Source organism: Cicer arietinum, chromosome 3, assembly GCF_000331145.2.
Source record: "Cicer arietinum cultivar CDC Frontier isolate Library 1 chromosome 3, Cicar.CDCFrontier_v2.0, whole genome shotgun sequence".
NCBI lineage: Eukaryota > Viridiplantae > Streptophyta > Magnoliopsida > Fabales > Fabaceae > Cicer > Cicer arietinum.
Genome location: NC_021162.2, coordinates 73,916,628 through 73,934,056, shown reverse-complemented (window position 1 = coordinate 73,934,056; position 17,429 = coordinate 73,916,628). Strand labels below are relative to the sequence as shown.

At 28.5% G+C, this 17,429-nt stretch overlaps 3 protein-coding genes across 4 annotated transcripts; 2 read left to right on the top strand and 1 right to left on the bottom strand.

Annotated features, from left to right (window-relative positions):
* The first annotated feature begins 1,970 nt into the window (after positions 1 to 1,970).
* LOC101490035 (auxin-responsive protein IAA30) lies at positions 1,971 to 3,104 on the top strand. The gene is made up of 4 exons (XM_004494422.4): positions 1,971 to 2,188; positions 2,309 to 2,505; positions 2,593 to 2,692; positions 2,783 to 3,104. The coding sequence occupies exons 1-4, from the start codon at positions 2,019 to 2,021 to the stop codon at positions 2,841 to 2,843; spliced, it is 528 nt and encodes a 175-aa protein (XP_004494479.1). The 5' UTR covers positions 1,971 to 2,018; the 3' UTR covers positions 2,844 to 3,104.
* A 1,301-nt stretch (positions 3,105 to 4,405) lies between these two features.
* On the bottom strand, positions 4,406 to 6,244 carry LOC101489718 (chitinase 10). Its single transcript, XM_004494421.4, has 2 exons — positions 5,657 to 6,244; positions 4,406 to 5,046 (listed from the first exon to the last, which is right to left on the bottom strand). Exons 1-2 carry the CDS (start codon positions 6,121 to 6,123, stop codon positions 4,677 to 4,679), a joined length of 837 nt encoding a protein of 278 aa, XP_004494478.1. The 5' UTR covers positions 6,124 to 6,244; the 3' UTR covers positions 4,406 to 4,676.
* Positions 6,245 to 12,564: 6,320 nt separating this feature from the next.
* LOC101489172 (probable WRKY transcription factor 47) lies at positions 12,565 to 16,405 on the top strand. 2 transcript variants are annotated; one of them, XM_004494420.4, is made up of 6 exons: positions 12,565 to 12,844; positions 12,986 to 13,048; positions 13,143 to 13,283; positions 14,164 to 14,319; positions 14,607 to 14,720; positions 15,657 to 16,405. In XM_004494420.4, the coding sequence occupies exons 1-6, from the start codon at positions 12,680 to 12,682 to the stop codon at positions 16,155 to 16,157; spliced, it is 1,140 nt and encodes a 379-aa protein (XP_004494477.1). In that variant the 5' UTR covers positions 12,565 to 12,679; the 3' UTR covers positions 16,158 to 16,405. The 2 variants fall into 2 exon arrangements, with proteins under 2 accessions (XP_004494477.1, XP_004494476.1); XM_004494419.4 differs by having other exon boundaries at positions 12,568 to 12,844; positions 14,107 to 14,319.
* The last annotated feature ends 1,024 nt before the right edge of the window (positions 16,406 to 17,429 follow it).

Below are 17,429 nucleotides of genomic sequence, written 5' to 3'. Positions count from 1 at the left end.
TTTTTTTTATATATATATATATATATATATATATATATATATATATATATATATATTAGTTGTCCGTATAAAATTTTAATATTTTGTCGGTAGTCTTTATAAAAAAAAATTAAACTTTCATTTTGCAATTTTTATTTATTTGTCTTTGTCTTTATTTTTAACTCAATTCATATGTATTCTTTTAAATTTTCAAATAATTTTTCATAGACAAATTTTGAACAATATAAGAATCTTTCATACATAAATATGATTTTTTTAAGAAAAGATTAACTAAATATGAATTTTAGAGTGTTAAAAACTTAAAAATTATTATTTTATTGTTAAACTTTTTTTACGTTTTTAATGAAGATATTTATTATGGCTTAAATGTGAATGTAACTGTGACACTACCCTTTTATTTAAGAGAGTAAGAGACACTTATTTAAAGCAAATTATGTAAAAAAAAATGCTAGTATATGATTGTCAAAGTAAAATTTACTAATAAATTTATAACTTAAGCACAATACGTACACTTGAAACATTGTACACGCTCCAACAAGCATGTTAAGGCATCATTAGAAATTTAAGGCCAAAAATCCTTATTACGGTAATTCAGCACACATATGATTTATTTGTTACGTGTCAACAAGTATTAGGGCATCATAAGAAGGTATATATTTTTTATCATAAAAAATGTGGTAAATAATTCTTACCTTGAAAATTACTCATACTCATCCAAGGCAAATTAAGAAGGTAAAAATCAAGGAAAATGATGCCAAGCTTAATTAGTATGCTAGTTAAATTATTGGAAAGCAAAAGGGAGGACACTTGTCTTCTAGTAAATTCGGGTGGAAATATGTGAGACTGATATAGACTTTGTAAGGTTCATGTTGAGGCTGATTCAAAGAAACAAAATGTTTGGTGGACTCAAGAGTTCATTTAATTGATTTAATAAATTGATAGAAGAAAGATATAAATAAAAATAGTCCCACCTAACTTAAGAGTGACATAAATTATCAGGACCTCACTTATTTCGACCTTTAGTAATAAATGAATACAAATTCACTTGATAATAATAGTATGTTCTGATGTCGTTGATGGTTTATTTTGCTGTTAAAGTCCATCAATATGTTTCTAGGTAATACAGCAGCATTTGTATTTTGTAGCATCACAAGTTTCAATACCTCAATTTTTTAATATATTTGGTCTCTTTATCAAGATCCCTCATGCGCTACACGATGATTATATCCATTGAACATTGGATATAACATATGTGTACAAGGTTTCAGTTATCAATGTTCTCTTGTCCACCTGAATCTTGCCCATGAATTGTCTACACAGTCTAGGTTCATTCCCTTCATTCCAAACTCAAACCCCACGCGTTGTCCAATAGGTGTCTCTATTGTAACTCCAACACCACCTTCAAATTTCCACTAAATAAATTTAAGTGTTTATAATAATAACATCCTCTTTTTCAAAATAAATAAAAATATTATCAACAAAAATTGATGTATTTAATTTAAAATTTTATATTTATTTTTTTAATTTATTTTTATTTATATTTAAAATAAATATATATAATCAAAAAATCATAATCAATAAAATATATAATTTTATTAATACTTATAATAAAAATTAAATATTATTAATAATTTAATATTTATAATTAATTGACGGAATAAAATATTATATACTATCAATATGCTTAAAAATTAAATTATACAAAATTTACCTCCATCATAAACGCTTGGTCTCAATAAAAGGACAGTTGAGTTGTAGTGAACATTTTTTTAATAATGGGAAACACACATGTCATAATATAAGATGCCGAGTTGGAATTTCAAAACTTGACACGTGTAATTGTCCGCTTTACTCACAGCATTTCATAATCTATAGCAAAAACATGGAAGAAATATTTAAAAATAAAAAGGATTGCATTTGAATTGGTAGAATATAGTATTGGTGATATCTTTATTTAAGGGCTTAAAGTGGCGGCTTGTTCTGTCATGTAGTAGCTACTTGTTTGTTCTCTTCACACAATGGGAAAAGCCAATAGTTCTAATTCTTCCTCATCTATTAGCAGCAACACCTACCACCAACATGTTATTTCAACAGCATCTTCTTTCACACAACAACTTCCCACAGATCTTAGCCTTGGACTCTCCATTTCCTCCACTCAACATTTTCATGTTGCCTCTTCTCTTTCAAGGTTTTTTTTTATTCCACATTTTTAATTATTATCAATTAAAATGATGCTAATATACACATTCTTTCTTTTCTTAGTTTTGTGCTAATTTTTGTGTGTGGTTCTTATAATTTATTATATTAGGGGGAAATGTCAATGGCAACAAAATCACCCTCTTTCACAAGGTGTTGAAGTAAATGATTGTAGTGATCATAGTAGCTTCTTTGTGAAGGTGTACATGGAAGGCATTCCAATCGGTAGAAAACTCAATATACTTGCTCATGAAACTTACCATGAGTTAGTAAACACCCTTGAACAAATGTTTGACACAACTATTCTCTGTAAAGTCTATAACTAAATTCTCATTGTGTTCTAAATTTGTGTGTTTTATTTTGTTTTGTTTACTTATTGTATATATTTTGGAATAGGGGGAAATGAGATGGACAGAGTTCAACCAGAGAGATGTCATGTGTTAACTTATGAAGATGAAGAAGGGGATTTGGTCATGGTTGGTGATGTTCCTTGGGAGTAAGTTAAAACTTTGTCTCAAAATAATTTACGATTGAAGTATGGTGGTGAATTTTGTGCATTAATGTGTTTGTTGTTTTAAATGTGTAGGATGTTCTTATCTACCGTTAAAAGGTTGAAGATCACAAGAATAGACACATTTGGGTGTTAGAAATATGTCAACGATTTCAACTTTTGTTCTCTAGAGTGAGACTTAATATTGTCTTTGTTAGCTTATGATATAATCTATAAAATCTTACTCTAGTTAATTAATTAGTGAAGTATGCAGAAAGATATAGATGTATATGCATAGCTCACTTTGTTTTTAATTTCTTTGAAGAATATGAAAAAGAATAGTGTTGTACATGTTCTACTCATTAAGTGTGTTTCAAAATATCAAATTTCATGACAACGGATTACATTTATGTAAAAAGTTATAACTAATAGTTTCACATTTATAGTGAATTTGAAGATTCTAACCACGTTACCAGGCATACAACAAGTAGTTTAAGATTAGAAATGGTTTAAAAATTAAGTTAAAAAATTTGTAGATTAGAGATGGTTTTATCGTAACATCATCAAATCTACATATGTAAGATTCTTTTCAAACAAGTTTGCAGAAACTATAAAATAAAAACATTAATGAACACATTTTAAAATTAAAAAGACTTAATAGTAAAAAATTGCTATATTAAAGAATTGATTCACTATCATTAAATAATTTAAAATATCGCATGATACCTTAAATTTATTTTGATGATAATAAAAATTGTTGGTGTAGATGGCATACCATCTACCCCTCACCATGAATCCAAACAGAAAATACAAGAAGTCATAAACCTTGCAATTTGTTAGGCTTTTCAAAAATATATAAATGTAAATTTAAAGAAAACTAATAAATGTGAAAAAAAATATGAAAAAGTGAAAAGACAAGAGAAAAAATTTGTAACAACTTTGTTTTGGAGGTGGCCAAAGTGAAAAGACATCCATGAGCTATTGATGCATATGCATATTTGAAATGGGTGATTTTCACACATCATCATTAAAAGAAGTCTGGAAAATAAAAATAGAGGGTGCAGATAGCATCTGGTTATTGGTAGTGCAAAATCAAACTTAGGTCTATATAAAAATCGCAGCTAACCCATACATATCTGAAACTTAAATGCTGCAACCGAAGTTTAGCCCAAACTCAAAAACAAAACAAAAATTTGTAAGCTTGGCAAATTGTCACGCAACCCAAAATAACTGGAAATTGTTATGTGTTTATCTTTCACAATCACTTTTTTGAAAAAACTATTTTGTTATAACTTCTTATTTGAAACAGTTTTTAAATTATATTTGAATTCTCATTTTTTTTAAAGTTGAAAACATATGAAAAATTTTAAAAGTAATTTTTATTACGAATTTTTTTGTAATAAACAGACTCTATAGAGTAGCCAACAAATTCAACAGCATAGCACCAAAAAGATTGAAACAAAAATGTTCTAGTCACATTTAACTCATATTGATGATTCTTCTCAACCCTCTTATCTTTGACCACATTACCTTAATCCTCAAATGATTCAACAACAAAAGAAGTGTTAAAATATAAAAAAACTGTTTCACTCTCTATTTAAAATTGTGATCTCTGTAGTGTCCAACCAGCAAAGACATCAACATAGATCCAAATACATAGAACAATTCATTTATCATAAATATATAATATAAATACATAATGTAGAATGACATCATATCTGTCAAATATCATTTTATCTTTATTTATATTCGTTAACCAAATACACACTTCAACATTCTAAGATCATGATCACAATAAATCGTCGACAAACCTCAAATTTTTAACAGGAATACTTTCTATTCATAAATTTCTAATGATAAATTGCAGATGGAAAATACCACGAAGCAGGTACATACATGCTGATTTGAGTAGATTATTGAAGTTTTGCGAGAGAAAAAAAATACAAAAACACAAAACATACATCAAGGTATTAAATTAAGTTAGAAGTAATCATTTGAAGGATTTCTGATATGCACAATCCAAATTAGGTCCAGTATCCACATTTAACAATTTAGCATATCTTTCAAAAAATCCAATTCTATCATTGACTCTTGCATCATCTGGAATTCCACATTCCAATCCACCATTGACTATGTTTGTGACCAAACCATAACCAGCTGTTCTATTAGCTGCTATGTCAGCTTGTGTTGCCACATATTTTCCAACCATAACATTGTGGCAAGAAGGTGTTGGTTTTCTCTCTGTCATCCAAAACCAAAGAGCTGTTTTGAACGCTATCAATGAATTGTTGGACACAATCTCAGGGTTCTTCAGCCCATCGAATCCCAAGGCCTTCCCTGCTGGTCCATAGTTGAAATTCCTACACAAAATTTTATCATAGTTAACTCCATTAATAGCTTCTTCTACTTCGATGATTGATCTATTTGACATTTTACACAAACTAAGATTAGTGTATAAATGAAAGAGGATCAATAGTATTTTTTCCGAATTATTTTTATCAAGTATTGATATATTTATCATTACCATAAACGTAAAGTGAAGATATAAAAATTTAGAATGATGCATGTAATATTAATTATAGAGATTAATTCCTCAAACAAAGTAGGATTGCATGAACATAAAAACCTCGCTTAAGACTTTTAACACTGCTACACTAACAATGTGTGATATGAATTAGAGACCTATGAAGTACCACACATAATACTGACACACGATACATAAATACCAATAACAATTTAAAAAAATAAAAGTGATTGTATACAATCAGACGTGTCTAATAAATGTCAGTGTCGTGTTAGTATCTAGCAGTGACATATGTCAAAGTCGAACACTAAGACATGCTTCAATTTGAAGTGTCGATGTAGATAACAAAACGTACCAATTAAAATGAAACAAAAAAAGTTACGTGGTCTCATAGAAATATATCAATAACAGTAATTAAGAATTTGCAAGTAGTAGTTTATGCATACCAAGAAAGTTGAATAGGGCCTCTTCCCTTATAAGTTTTGCCTGCGAAACAAGGCCAATGTTTATCAGTAGAATCACAGTAATTACTCTGAGGACTAATTTCTTCCTTAAAGCATAACCCCCAAGAATATGGTCCATCAGGTGCAGTGGCCCATCCACCTGTAGTTTCATGAGAAATCTGAGCAAGAAAAGCAGCTATCTCACGTTTTCTTGTGTTCAAACAACCAGTAGTTGCAAATTCAGGGAAGGATTTGGAAGCTTCAATGAAAGATTCATAAGGGTAAAAGTTTTTGGCAGGACATGCTGTGTCATCTTTGTGTAGGAAAATTGCATCATAAAGTTTTTTGCTGATTAGATAAGAGATTGGTTCAATTGGTGGGTATGTGATCCATGCTTCAACTCCCAAAGATGCAGAGTACCAAATAACAGTAAAGCAAAATAATAAGGGGGTGAGAAAGAAACTTTTCATGTTTTTTTTTTCTCTATAAAAAGAAGGCTGAGTTAAATGTTGTTTATTAACACAAAGTTAGCATTTGTTAACGAAATGGAGATAAGTAAGAAGGGTTTTATAGAGAGTACTAATTTGGCGGATCTGACTCACATGGAATTTAGTGCTTGTCGTGCTATTGTAACATAATTGATTGAAACATTTCTTTCGGAGAAGTATTCAAATTATTTGTATTTCTTAATCTAATATTTCCATGCAAGCCCACCCTCGATCGGTATGTTATAGACCATTATTAAAAATTATTCTATATTTTAGACACTTTTTGAAATGATCTGTTTGTTTTTTACCGGTGAAATATTAACTCGGTTGAAGTTAATTTGATAAAACTCAATACAATTGAATCAATGATCATTATCTCAAATATAACAATAAAGAGAATTGTTAACTTATACAAATGTCTTCCATCGATATTAAAATTTTAAATATAAATATATGGTGGATACAGTAAAATTTGTGTTAGTTTCCAATAATTTTTCAACATTTTCATAAATTGACTTGCCAACCCACCATAAGACAAGATTAATTCAATTTTCTGACCCATTCTAAAAGATAAATTATGTATATCTCCCGCTCCACTTTGTTTGTGGGGGTTGACTTAATAGTCCGGCCCACTTTGATTGCGGATACTAATTGGAGTAATGTCTAATTTTTGTCTTACTATATTTTAGATTAAAAATAAAGTTGCTAGTGGTGGATCTACTTAAATACACGTATACATGTTTAATGTTCAATAATAAAATATAAATTAAAAAATATCAAAAATATATATTTAATTTTAATTTTTAAAATATAATATGATTTTTATTTATATTTTATATATTCCGAAATGAATATATATGATTTTTTCTGTTTGTCTCATGCCCTTGCCATTCGAGTGGATGGAATCTAATTCCAAAGATACACACTATATACAAATATACACCACTTAAGTCACACGAATGCATCCCCATGATAAATAGTTATTATAATTTGTACTATTATTAGTTATTTCCGTCAAAAAAGACATTACTAGTTGTTGAATAATTTCCGTCAAAATAGAATGTGGTGACAAGTCACAGCGCACATGAAATTTGATATTAGTATCGGCCTGCAAGGTTTTGGCCACGAGTGGAATCAATTGAATATGGTCTTGTAGATAGTTAAGATTATAAATGTAGAGTATCGATAATAGATACATAGGTTAATAAGACAAAAACTATAGACAAGCGATAATTGATAATTAATATATACTCCACTCCTTATGTGTGTTTAAACAATTCGTTGTTCATTCTCCATGTTTTAATTTAAAACTATCTAACCAGTAGTAACTTTTTTATCAAGTTGAAAAGAAAAAAAAAAAAAAGAATGCAAAGTAGAATCTATTTCTCAGGGGTTTAACAAACCAATGAACACAGTGATCTACAGTAAAACAAGTTAAATGATTTTTTTAAAATGATAAATATAATTAAAATAAATTAAATGTAATTAAGATGTTATTATAAATTTTCTCTAGTTTGATACAGGTATACACGCACACAAGCATTTATGATGTTTTATTTTTAAAATTTTTTAAAATTTCAAATATATATAAAAATATAATTCTTCAACTCTCAAAGCATACCCTTAAAATGAATTAAGGTTTGAATATTTATAAGAGAAGTGTTGGATCTAGTGTTTGTCTTTAATAAGATTACATTTAGTGAAAGGTATTTAAGAAGAAGAAAAAACATAAATTGATAGACGAGTGGGACAAAGCGATGGCATTATGGGAGGGGGGTAGTGCGTTTTAATTTAAGGTGGCGAGTGAGTCAAGTCGCCAACCAATTGGGAAAGCAGGGAAGGCATGGATGGTTTTGATGAATTAATTTATTAAAGGTTGACTCATGATTCTTCAAGCAACTCACTCACCTATAAACTTTGAGTTATTACAAGAGTATACGGATAAGAATATGTGCCGTCGAAATAAGCTTTGTAAGGTTTAAGTTCAAGTGTTTTTAAAATATAAATAAAAATTAGAATCTATATATTTTTAGATTATTCAATTTAAATTGAACTATCTTTCTTCTCATTATGTGAATGTTAGATCTATTATTGCAGGAAATAGATCCATTAACTTAGTATTTTAAATTTGTGAGGTGTAGATGAGTAAATAAGTGGTATACAATTACTTCACCTCCACAATCTGGATTCACCTGACGATATTTTATTTTCTCGAACCTACCGGCCCATTGTACTTCCTCTCTCTTCCCACTTTCGCATACATTAGGAATTTAGGAGAAGCCATGCCCAAATCAACCCATTTTATTCTCCAAACCTATTACACTTCCTACTTTTAATCTCTTAAATGCAGAAAAATAAAAAAATAAAAAAATGTTGTCATAAGTGGAAAAAATGGATTTTATCTGGATAGCTAATGTAACTAGATCTAAACCAAAACTGAAAAACAATTGTAAATAGTGAAGCCGTGAAATATAAGGATATGTGATTGGTGGAGTTGTAGTAGATCAAAGTCTAAAGATTTTAGTTTTAAGGTTATTAGTTTGACTTTAAACGCTACGGTTCGATCAGATCATTATTAAAGGAGATCTATGAGTTTGGAATTCATTTTTTTTTTATTAAATCATAAAATTTGGTGTTTTTTTCTTCTGTCTTTTTAACATTATTTTTTGTTAGAGAGTTGAAACTTTACTTAATTTATTGTCCAAATCTGCAAAAGATGAATGAAACCAAGAAAATGAAAGAGATGAAAAAAATAAGTGAAATGAAGGTGATGGAAGAAGAATGAATTTATGTGACTTTTCATTTTTCATTTGTCTGAATTTCAAAAGTTATGAAATTAAATGGATTTAAAGTGGCAGATTTGATGAATTTTCTAAGATCGTAAATTAAAGAAGATAATAAATTTTTGAGTATGCGAGATGAAAGATATTACACTCATATAAAATCTGATATTTCTTTTTTAATATTAACGAAAATGATTAATTTAATTAATGGAGGTATAATTAATATATTAAAATAGAACGAAAAAAAAAATAGAGAAATAAAAAAAATTAATAAATTAAAAGAGTAATTTAGTTAAAGTTTTAAAAATTCAATTTAAAATTATTTCTAAGTATAAATGAGTTCAAAAAAACTCAAATTTAAAATTTTCAAAATACATTTAGATTTAAAAAAATTTAAATTAAATTTTTTTATTCATAATTTTTTTTCAACTTTATCATCGGAAAATCTTTCACGAGTAGCATGTTTCAAGTTTTTCTTGTGTTAAGTCTTCTGATTCTTTTTTAAAATTTTAGGGGTACCAAATAATTTTTTTCAATAACAAGTTAACAACCACATGGACGAAAATAATAAAGCTTCACGATAACATAGCCCTTAAAATGAAATATTTGGAAATAAATACATTAAGCAAAAAGGTCTATAAGTATAATTTGTAAAAGAAAATAAACAAACATGTACTTAATAGTAGTATCATTTTATATTTATCAGCTACTTTACCATTGATTTTACAAAACATTTAAATTAAAACCTATTAACTTTTCAAATAAAACTATAAAACGATGAACGAAATAACTTTTTAGTTATAAGTTTTAAATTTTTAACAAACTTTTTTTAGGCAAATTATGAACTAACTTTATCCATTATAAGTTAACTTATAATTTAGCTTTATAACCAAACGAAAACTTAATATGAAACAGAAAAGTATATCGAGCAAAATGTAGCTAAAGAGGGGTTGACTTGAGATGATGTAAGATAATCCAAATAGAAAAGTCTTTTGATTAATAGTCAAGAGAGATCCATATATGAATCCATTTTGTTTTCACCTACTAATAAATTGTTAGCAATAAAGCAAAGAGACAAAGGTGCGTTCAAAAGAACGAAGACAACATCACACATTATGAAGAAAAAGAGTGGTCTACATGGTTGAAAATGGGGACAATTGTTTGCAAGCAATTTCTCTATCTCATTGGGCTACATGCATATGTGGTCTCACCCTTTTCCATATTCTTAATTAAGATAAGGGTTTGGCCTCTCCCTATTGATGGGTGACACCTACATTTTGGGCCATGGCGCACCGTGACTTTTATTATTTAGTAAAAAAAAAAAATCTCCCTAGGACCCTAGGGAGAGATCAAGGCATCAAGCAATGCAAGATATGAAGAAACAAAATGCCGAAAATGATAAAACGGGCTATTCTATTTATAAATATATAATGAGTTGTTAAACATATTTCATATATTCTTTTGGTTGACATATTTTTGGCCCTTGTCAATCATTTTTTATTTTTATTTTTACATGCTTTTATTCATCTTTACAAATTAGTGTATAAGGTGACGTAGTTATTTAAAATTAGTTATGAGGTCCTAACTATCTTTACCCTTCAACTTCAACTGTGTGTGTGTTTATGTTTAGTACGTCACTGAAACAAAAATAGGAGCGTGTTTAATTTATTGCTTCAAGTTTCTCCGTTAGTGTATCTATTCTAAACGTATGAGTTTGTAGTTGGTGATCACGACATGATGATACAGCTGTATACACTCTAGTCTACGAAGGGACACCATTGTCAAATATATTGTGCAGCAAGTTATATGAAAGAAGAGTAGTTTAAAGAAACTTTTGTAACATGGCATGGACTTCAAAATATTTAGTAGTTCTACTACTGTATCCTTAAATATAACACCGGTTGCTATATGTGATTTTAAAAAATCCAAAAAAGAGAACTATTATTGTATATAAATTAAACAACAATTTATATTTTTTTGGATAATAAATATTTTCATCCGACTTCAAAACAATTTTAAATTTTTAAGAAGTTTAATATTCCACTTCAAATGCAACATTTCTATAGTTGATTTCAGTTGGTATGTCCTCCTAAATTGTTGGTGTATTATGGTCAAATCATCACAATAATTCTGATGGTTGAAAAAGGAGAATGAATATTCTAAGATTTTGAAATTCCTCTTTAATTTAAACCTCGAGACTACACATTAATTCAAACATATAGAAAACGTGAAGATGAAAGTTACAAGAGTTCCTGTAACTTTAAGCGAACTAAGAGTGATGATCATGAGAAAGAGAGTTTTAGCAATTCTCTTTGAAGGAAAAAGAGTGTTGTTTCTGCCATAATTGGTTAGAGTTAAGAGATATTATATTCAAATTGAGTGAGATTGAGAGAAATCCTCTTGTATCGATAAAGCTATTATAATCTTACTTTTATATAGAAGAGATATTTTACTAGATTATATATATCTCATAAGTTTTACTGATAGGGTTTTAATGTAAAAAAAATGGTGTGGTTCTTCTACTATTTTTCTAATTTATTTTTGTTTTTGTTTAATGCTTATTTTGAGTTAATAAATGAGAGAAATTATACCGATTTTTTCAATAGTAGTATCAGAGTTTTTGAAACGATAAGATAATATCTAAAATCTTTTAAAAATATTACGAACAAATATATATATAGTCAGAATTAATAATGAATATTCTTGAAATAAAAATCACTAAACATGTTTTAGAAAAATATCACGGATATCATAAAATGACATCAAAAAAGTTCTTCAAGGATTTAACATACACTATGTCCAACTTGTGCATATTCCACTGTTAGACAATGAAATATTTATATAATCAATGATAATAACTAACTATTCCATAAATATCAACTTTTTAATATATTGTATTTCATATAACTAGGTATCTATTTAACAACAAATAAATAAACACTTTCATTATGGAGAAAATTTTCAAAATATTTATAAATAAAAGTGATTATTGAAATACTCTCTTCAATTTTTGTATGATTTACGAAAAAAATTACATTAAAATTAATAAATATTATAAAAATATAAAAGTGATCGGTGTTGATTTAATAACTTTTTTGATGCTGAATTGGATGAATTAACAGTTTATTAGATACTAATATTAATAATGTTTACATGTAAAACTAATTTAAGGACAAACAGTCCATTGTGAATAGTCAAAGTTTTTGTTATCTAAAAAAATCCATTGTATTCTATTCCGTTCCGTTTAAAGAAGGGTAGCCTGTAAATGAAATTGTTTGTGACTTAATGGTGACGTCAAGGGTCGCCAAAAACGGCTGGTGTCTTCACATGATGAACTCCTCAAGGCTCAAGCTCTCTTCACTCTAAAATTCATGTGGGAACCGGCCCCTACCTGAAGGCCCAAACAGGAAGGTGTGCGCTTCCAAATTGGATTTACTGCCTTCACTTTTTCGTGCATTTACTGCACTCAGCAATGATATATCCGTTTGATCTTAATCCAACGCTCAAAAACAAATCATATTTTTATTTTATAATTTAAAGTACTGAGTTCAAATCTGAAACGTCTGATTTAGATCCGACAGTTACCACTGCATGAATGTAAGGGATTTAAACTGCATTGAATTGGGATCCGCCTCATTTAAATGAAACCTTTTGCGTTGAAAAAGGGAGAGTGATAAATTCATTCCCAACCTTAACTAACTACCACTTCATTGCTCTCTTTCTGCAATATCGCTAACTAAATCAGAGTAATAATAATGGAGAATTGCAACCGTGAATTGTCCTTTTTAACCTCCAACGAATTCCTTCGTAACAACACGGATCCTCCTCCAATCAAAGAAATGGATTTCTTCTCTTCACCATCTAACACCATCATCAAACAAAGGTCACCAACAGTACTCCTTCCTCCTCACTCTGTTAACGTGAGTTTTTTTTTCTATTTTTTTTAAATATCGATTCAAATTAAATTCTCCAATACTATATAAAAATTTAATAATAATGTCAATTTTTGGTAATTAAATTAAAATCAATTTTGAAATGAGTATATTTGTATATGCATACAGACTGGGCTGAATTTAAAGTGTGCAAGTGCTGAAGTTTCAAAAGAAGAGAATCCTGAAACTGAGGTTTGTGCATATACATGTACAAGAAATTAACTTATATGATTTATAATATATTATTATTTACAAGAAATTAACTTGTTCTTTTTTTTACGTTTAGCTGAGTAGAGTTGAAAAAGAATTGAGGAGGGTGCAAGAAGAGAATCAGAAATTGAGAGTTGTGTTGGAACAGATCACCAAAAGCTATAGTCAACTACAAGCTCAGCTCTTCATCGCTATGCACAAACAAAACCCTCATCAGGTACCTCTTCTACTTCATTGCCTACTTAATAATTCGCCAAATCTAAATAGATACATGATCTATATGTTTTTATCGTCTCATCAAGGCCTCAATTTATTAAATTTATTAATTAAGGAATATTTTCTTTCTCACTTTTGTTATAACTACTCATAAAGTCATTCTCTATTATAATCAGCCCATTTAGATTGTCTCAAACATCCAACGGTTCAGGACCAAATTTTAAAATCGGATTTTAATTATTTTTAAATAAAAAATCCAAACTTAGTTTAATTTTAATTCAACGGTCCAGATACATCTTACACTATAGTTAGAGAGGATGCTTACTACCTCCAACAAGAGTCATTGTTTTTGTCTACTTGTATATTTTTCTCTCTAGACTTGTTAGTCAGTAAAGAAAACAAGGGTAGCGTGCCTCACTTAAATTAGGAACAAAAACCTCCAGTCTCCTTTCAAACGATTTCTATTATGTCAATGTAAAATCTCTTGTCATTTTTTCGCAAGTATAGTCAACAAACATTTAATTAATTCATTCATTTTTTAATTCTTCAAAAACCATGTCAATCTAAACCTTCCTCGCAGCTCATATTGTATGAAATAGTATTCAAATACCAATTCAATTAAGCAAGCGATCTATAATTAAACAACCATTTTGAGTTTAGAGTAAGTAACTTGTACCAGAACAATGAAGCCAAAAAAATTGACTTGACACTGACCTACATTTTGTGGAATAAGAAAAAATAACATATGTTGGTTTGTACCATCAGTTAATATACTCATTTCGTAGTAATGAACAAATATATATATATATATAATTGTGAAACAGAATATGGCAGACATAAAAATAGACGTGAATGATGCATCGGTTTCGGATGAAAAGCAGGCTTGTTCTAATCATCATCCTGCAAAAGAAGAGGTTAGTGAACGGTCTTCCTCAAACACAATATCCAAGTTAGAAGAACACTCCAAAACTTCCGATCAAGAACCTCCTTTCAGAAAAGCCAGGGTTTCCGTACGTGCACGATCAGAAGCTCCAATGGTATTATTACTAATATTAATCTCTTTTTTATATTGCACCATTGTTCTTTAAATTTCGATTGTGATTACATTTTAATGTTCTATAATATTATTGTCACAATTGTGGTTATGATTATATTCAATTTCATAATTAATTAATTATTGAATGTTATATATAATGTAGTTTTCTTAGTTTGATTACTTTAATTCATGGTGCATAGCTAGCCCACATCTATATGCATGTCGAAATTGATTATTTAAATATTGAAAGATTAATACAGTAATTAACATTTATTGATGAATTTTCAGATTAGCGATGGATGTCAATGGAGGAAGTATGGACAAAAAATGGCCAAGGGTAACCCTTGTCCCCGTGCCTACTATCGTTGCACTATGGCTGTTGGTTGTCCAGTTCGCAAGCAGGTAGCTAGTAGTCATGCTTAGTTTTAATTAAACTAGTAAAATCTCATTTTATTCTTTGATTTTCTTTTTGTTAAATTATCGATTTTTTTTTTAAATTATCGACTTCAGACATGTTGTAAAACCAAAAATAAATTTGAAACATTTAGTTATAAGAAATATTTAAACACTTTATTAAAATGTTTTCAATGGAAGGATCAGTTAATTATCTTAGTTTTGCAATTTTGAGAAATTGTTTAGACTTTTTTTCAAAGACTAGATAAAGTCTTTACTCTTTTTATCATTTATTTAATTGAATCTTAAAAAGTAATTTTTTTTATTAAAAAAAATATCTCATTCATTTAAATTAGTATAATATATTATCTAATGATTCATCCAGGATCATAAGTTAATAGTGCAAAATATTCATTTATTCTAATTGATAGAATATATCATTGGAAAAGAGCTTTTAATGCATTAGATTTCATTTCATCATGTTTTGACTTTTTAATAATAGATGAAAGAATAAAAGTGCAAAACTATTATATCTTGTTTTATAATTTTTATTTTTGTAATGAAAGGAATTGTTTATATATATATATATTTTTAATCTTTTAAAAATTGTGTACATATTTTATTTAATTACAATAATAATAATAATGATAATAATAATTAAATATATGTACATTAGTGGCATATGGTTTTCACATTACAACTATGTTCGTGTATTATGTTGGAGTATGCGATTCGGAATGTGTTTTATAGAAGACTCGAATTTAGAATTAGAAATGCTCAATTGTTTGATTAACTTTGAACTAAGCAAATTTCAATTTGTATTTGTATATTAATAAATAAAAGAAAATCCCTTAAAATTTAAATTGTCTTATCTTAATTAACCCTACTCCCTAGATGCAATCCGGATTCCTTGGTAGGTATATAGTTACATTGTTTAGTGAATAGGTACAAAGATGTGCAGAAGACAAGACAGTACTGATAACAACATACGAAGGGAAGCACAACCATCCACTCCCACCAGCAGCAACAGCCATGGCAAATACCACATCAGCAGCTGCAGCAATGCTACTATCAGGTTCAACACTAACCAAGGAATATTCTACACTACCCTATTTATCTTCATTTATTCCCTATCCTACAATGCCAACCCTATCACCTTCTCAACCATTCCCAACTATCACCCTCGACTTAACACACCAAAATATACTTCCTCTGCCATTACAAGGGCACCCTTTGTTCTTCTCACATAAGCTACCACCACCTATGGCTTTGCCACCTTCTTCTTTGGTCGATAATGTGAGTGCAGCCATTTCTTCTGATCCTAATTTTACTGCAGCTTTGACAGCGGCGATATCTTCAATCATTAATGGACCACAAAGAGGAAGTGTGCTTCCAGGTTCACCTCAGCTTCATTCACAGTCATGCACTACATACTCTACCAATTAGCTATACCTAGTGCTGTAGTGTGTAAGTTTTGTTTCAGCTACACTATCTAGTAGTGCTATCTACATACTTTAATCTCTCAATGTACAAAAAGAGAAGAGAAGATTAGGCATATATATATATGCGGTTTACTCTTTTCTTATATATTTTTTTTCCCTTTTTGTAAACAAAATAATTTAAAGTCACTTATTAGTACCTCACACTATAAACAAATCGTTTGAACCTATGCAAGTGTTGATCTTGGTGGAAGCTCTTTTGAGTCTATGAAGAAATTGATTAATATCTAAGAAACAATTTCGTACACACACATATATATATATATATATATAGTGGCATTAATTATTAATTAGTTTGGTTCTAATTTTTTTTTTCTAATATGAAAAAAAAAATCTTAATTTAAGGTTTAAAAGTGATGTTTTTTAATGTAGTTTAACAAGTTAAGAAAATCGTCTCTTTTACTACTACTCAAATTCAAAATGAATATTCTTAGTATTTTTTTCTTCGAAAAAAATTAAGGTGAGGGGATGGTATCTTAGTTTAAGTCTTTAAAATACTTTCTCCATTTTTTATTTATAAATAAAAATAGATGTATTTAATCTAAATTTTGAATCAAATACATCAATTTTTATTGACTTACTTTTACTTATATATAAAAAAAAATAATAATAAAAAATACCTTAAAGAACCTTAGACGCTTATTAAAAAAAAATTTCATTTGTCTCGTCGGAGACTAAACCTGCTACATATCACATCCAATATGTGTGTTTTTTCCGCTAAATAAAACTAGTCTTGATCATTCTAAAAAAATTACAAAATATATGTATGCATGATGATAATTATGGTAGGTACATAGAAATTTTCAATCAAAGAAAATTGATAAATTTAATTTAAAATTTAATTAAACATAATAATTTTCTTCGACTTTATTTTTATTTATATTTAAAATCGAATAATTTATATTATTAGGTGATCAGTGCGTGTTGGCAATACTTGATTTGTGAGGAAAAACAAGCACAGCAATCTTTTTCATATTATCAATTATTTCGAACACAAAATAATTATATAAGGAGTCAATCACAATTTTTTTTTTTTGACAAAAGGAGACAAGCACATTAATTTTGACGTATTTAGCAAATGGTACACCCGATTTTACCCATGTCAACAACATTATAAGTGAGTTCCTTTTTTTCCATAATTTTCAACCACCATTTCAATTTAAAGACTATTCTACACAAAAGACTATTCAATTCAAAACAATATTTAAGTCTTTTAATG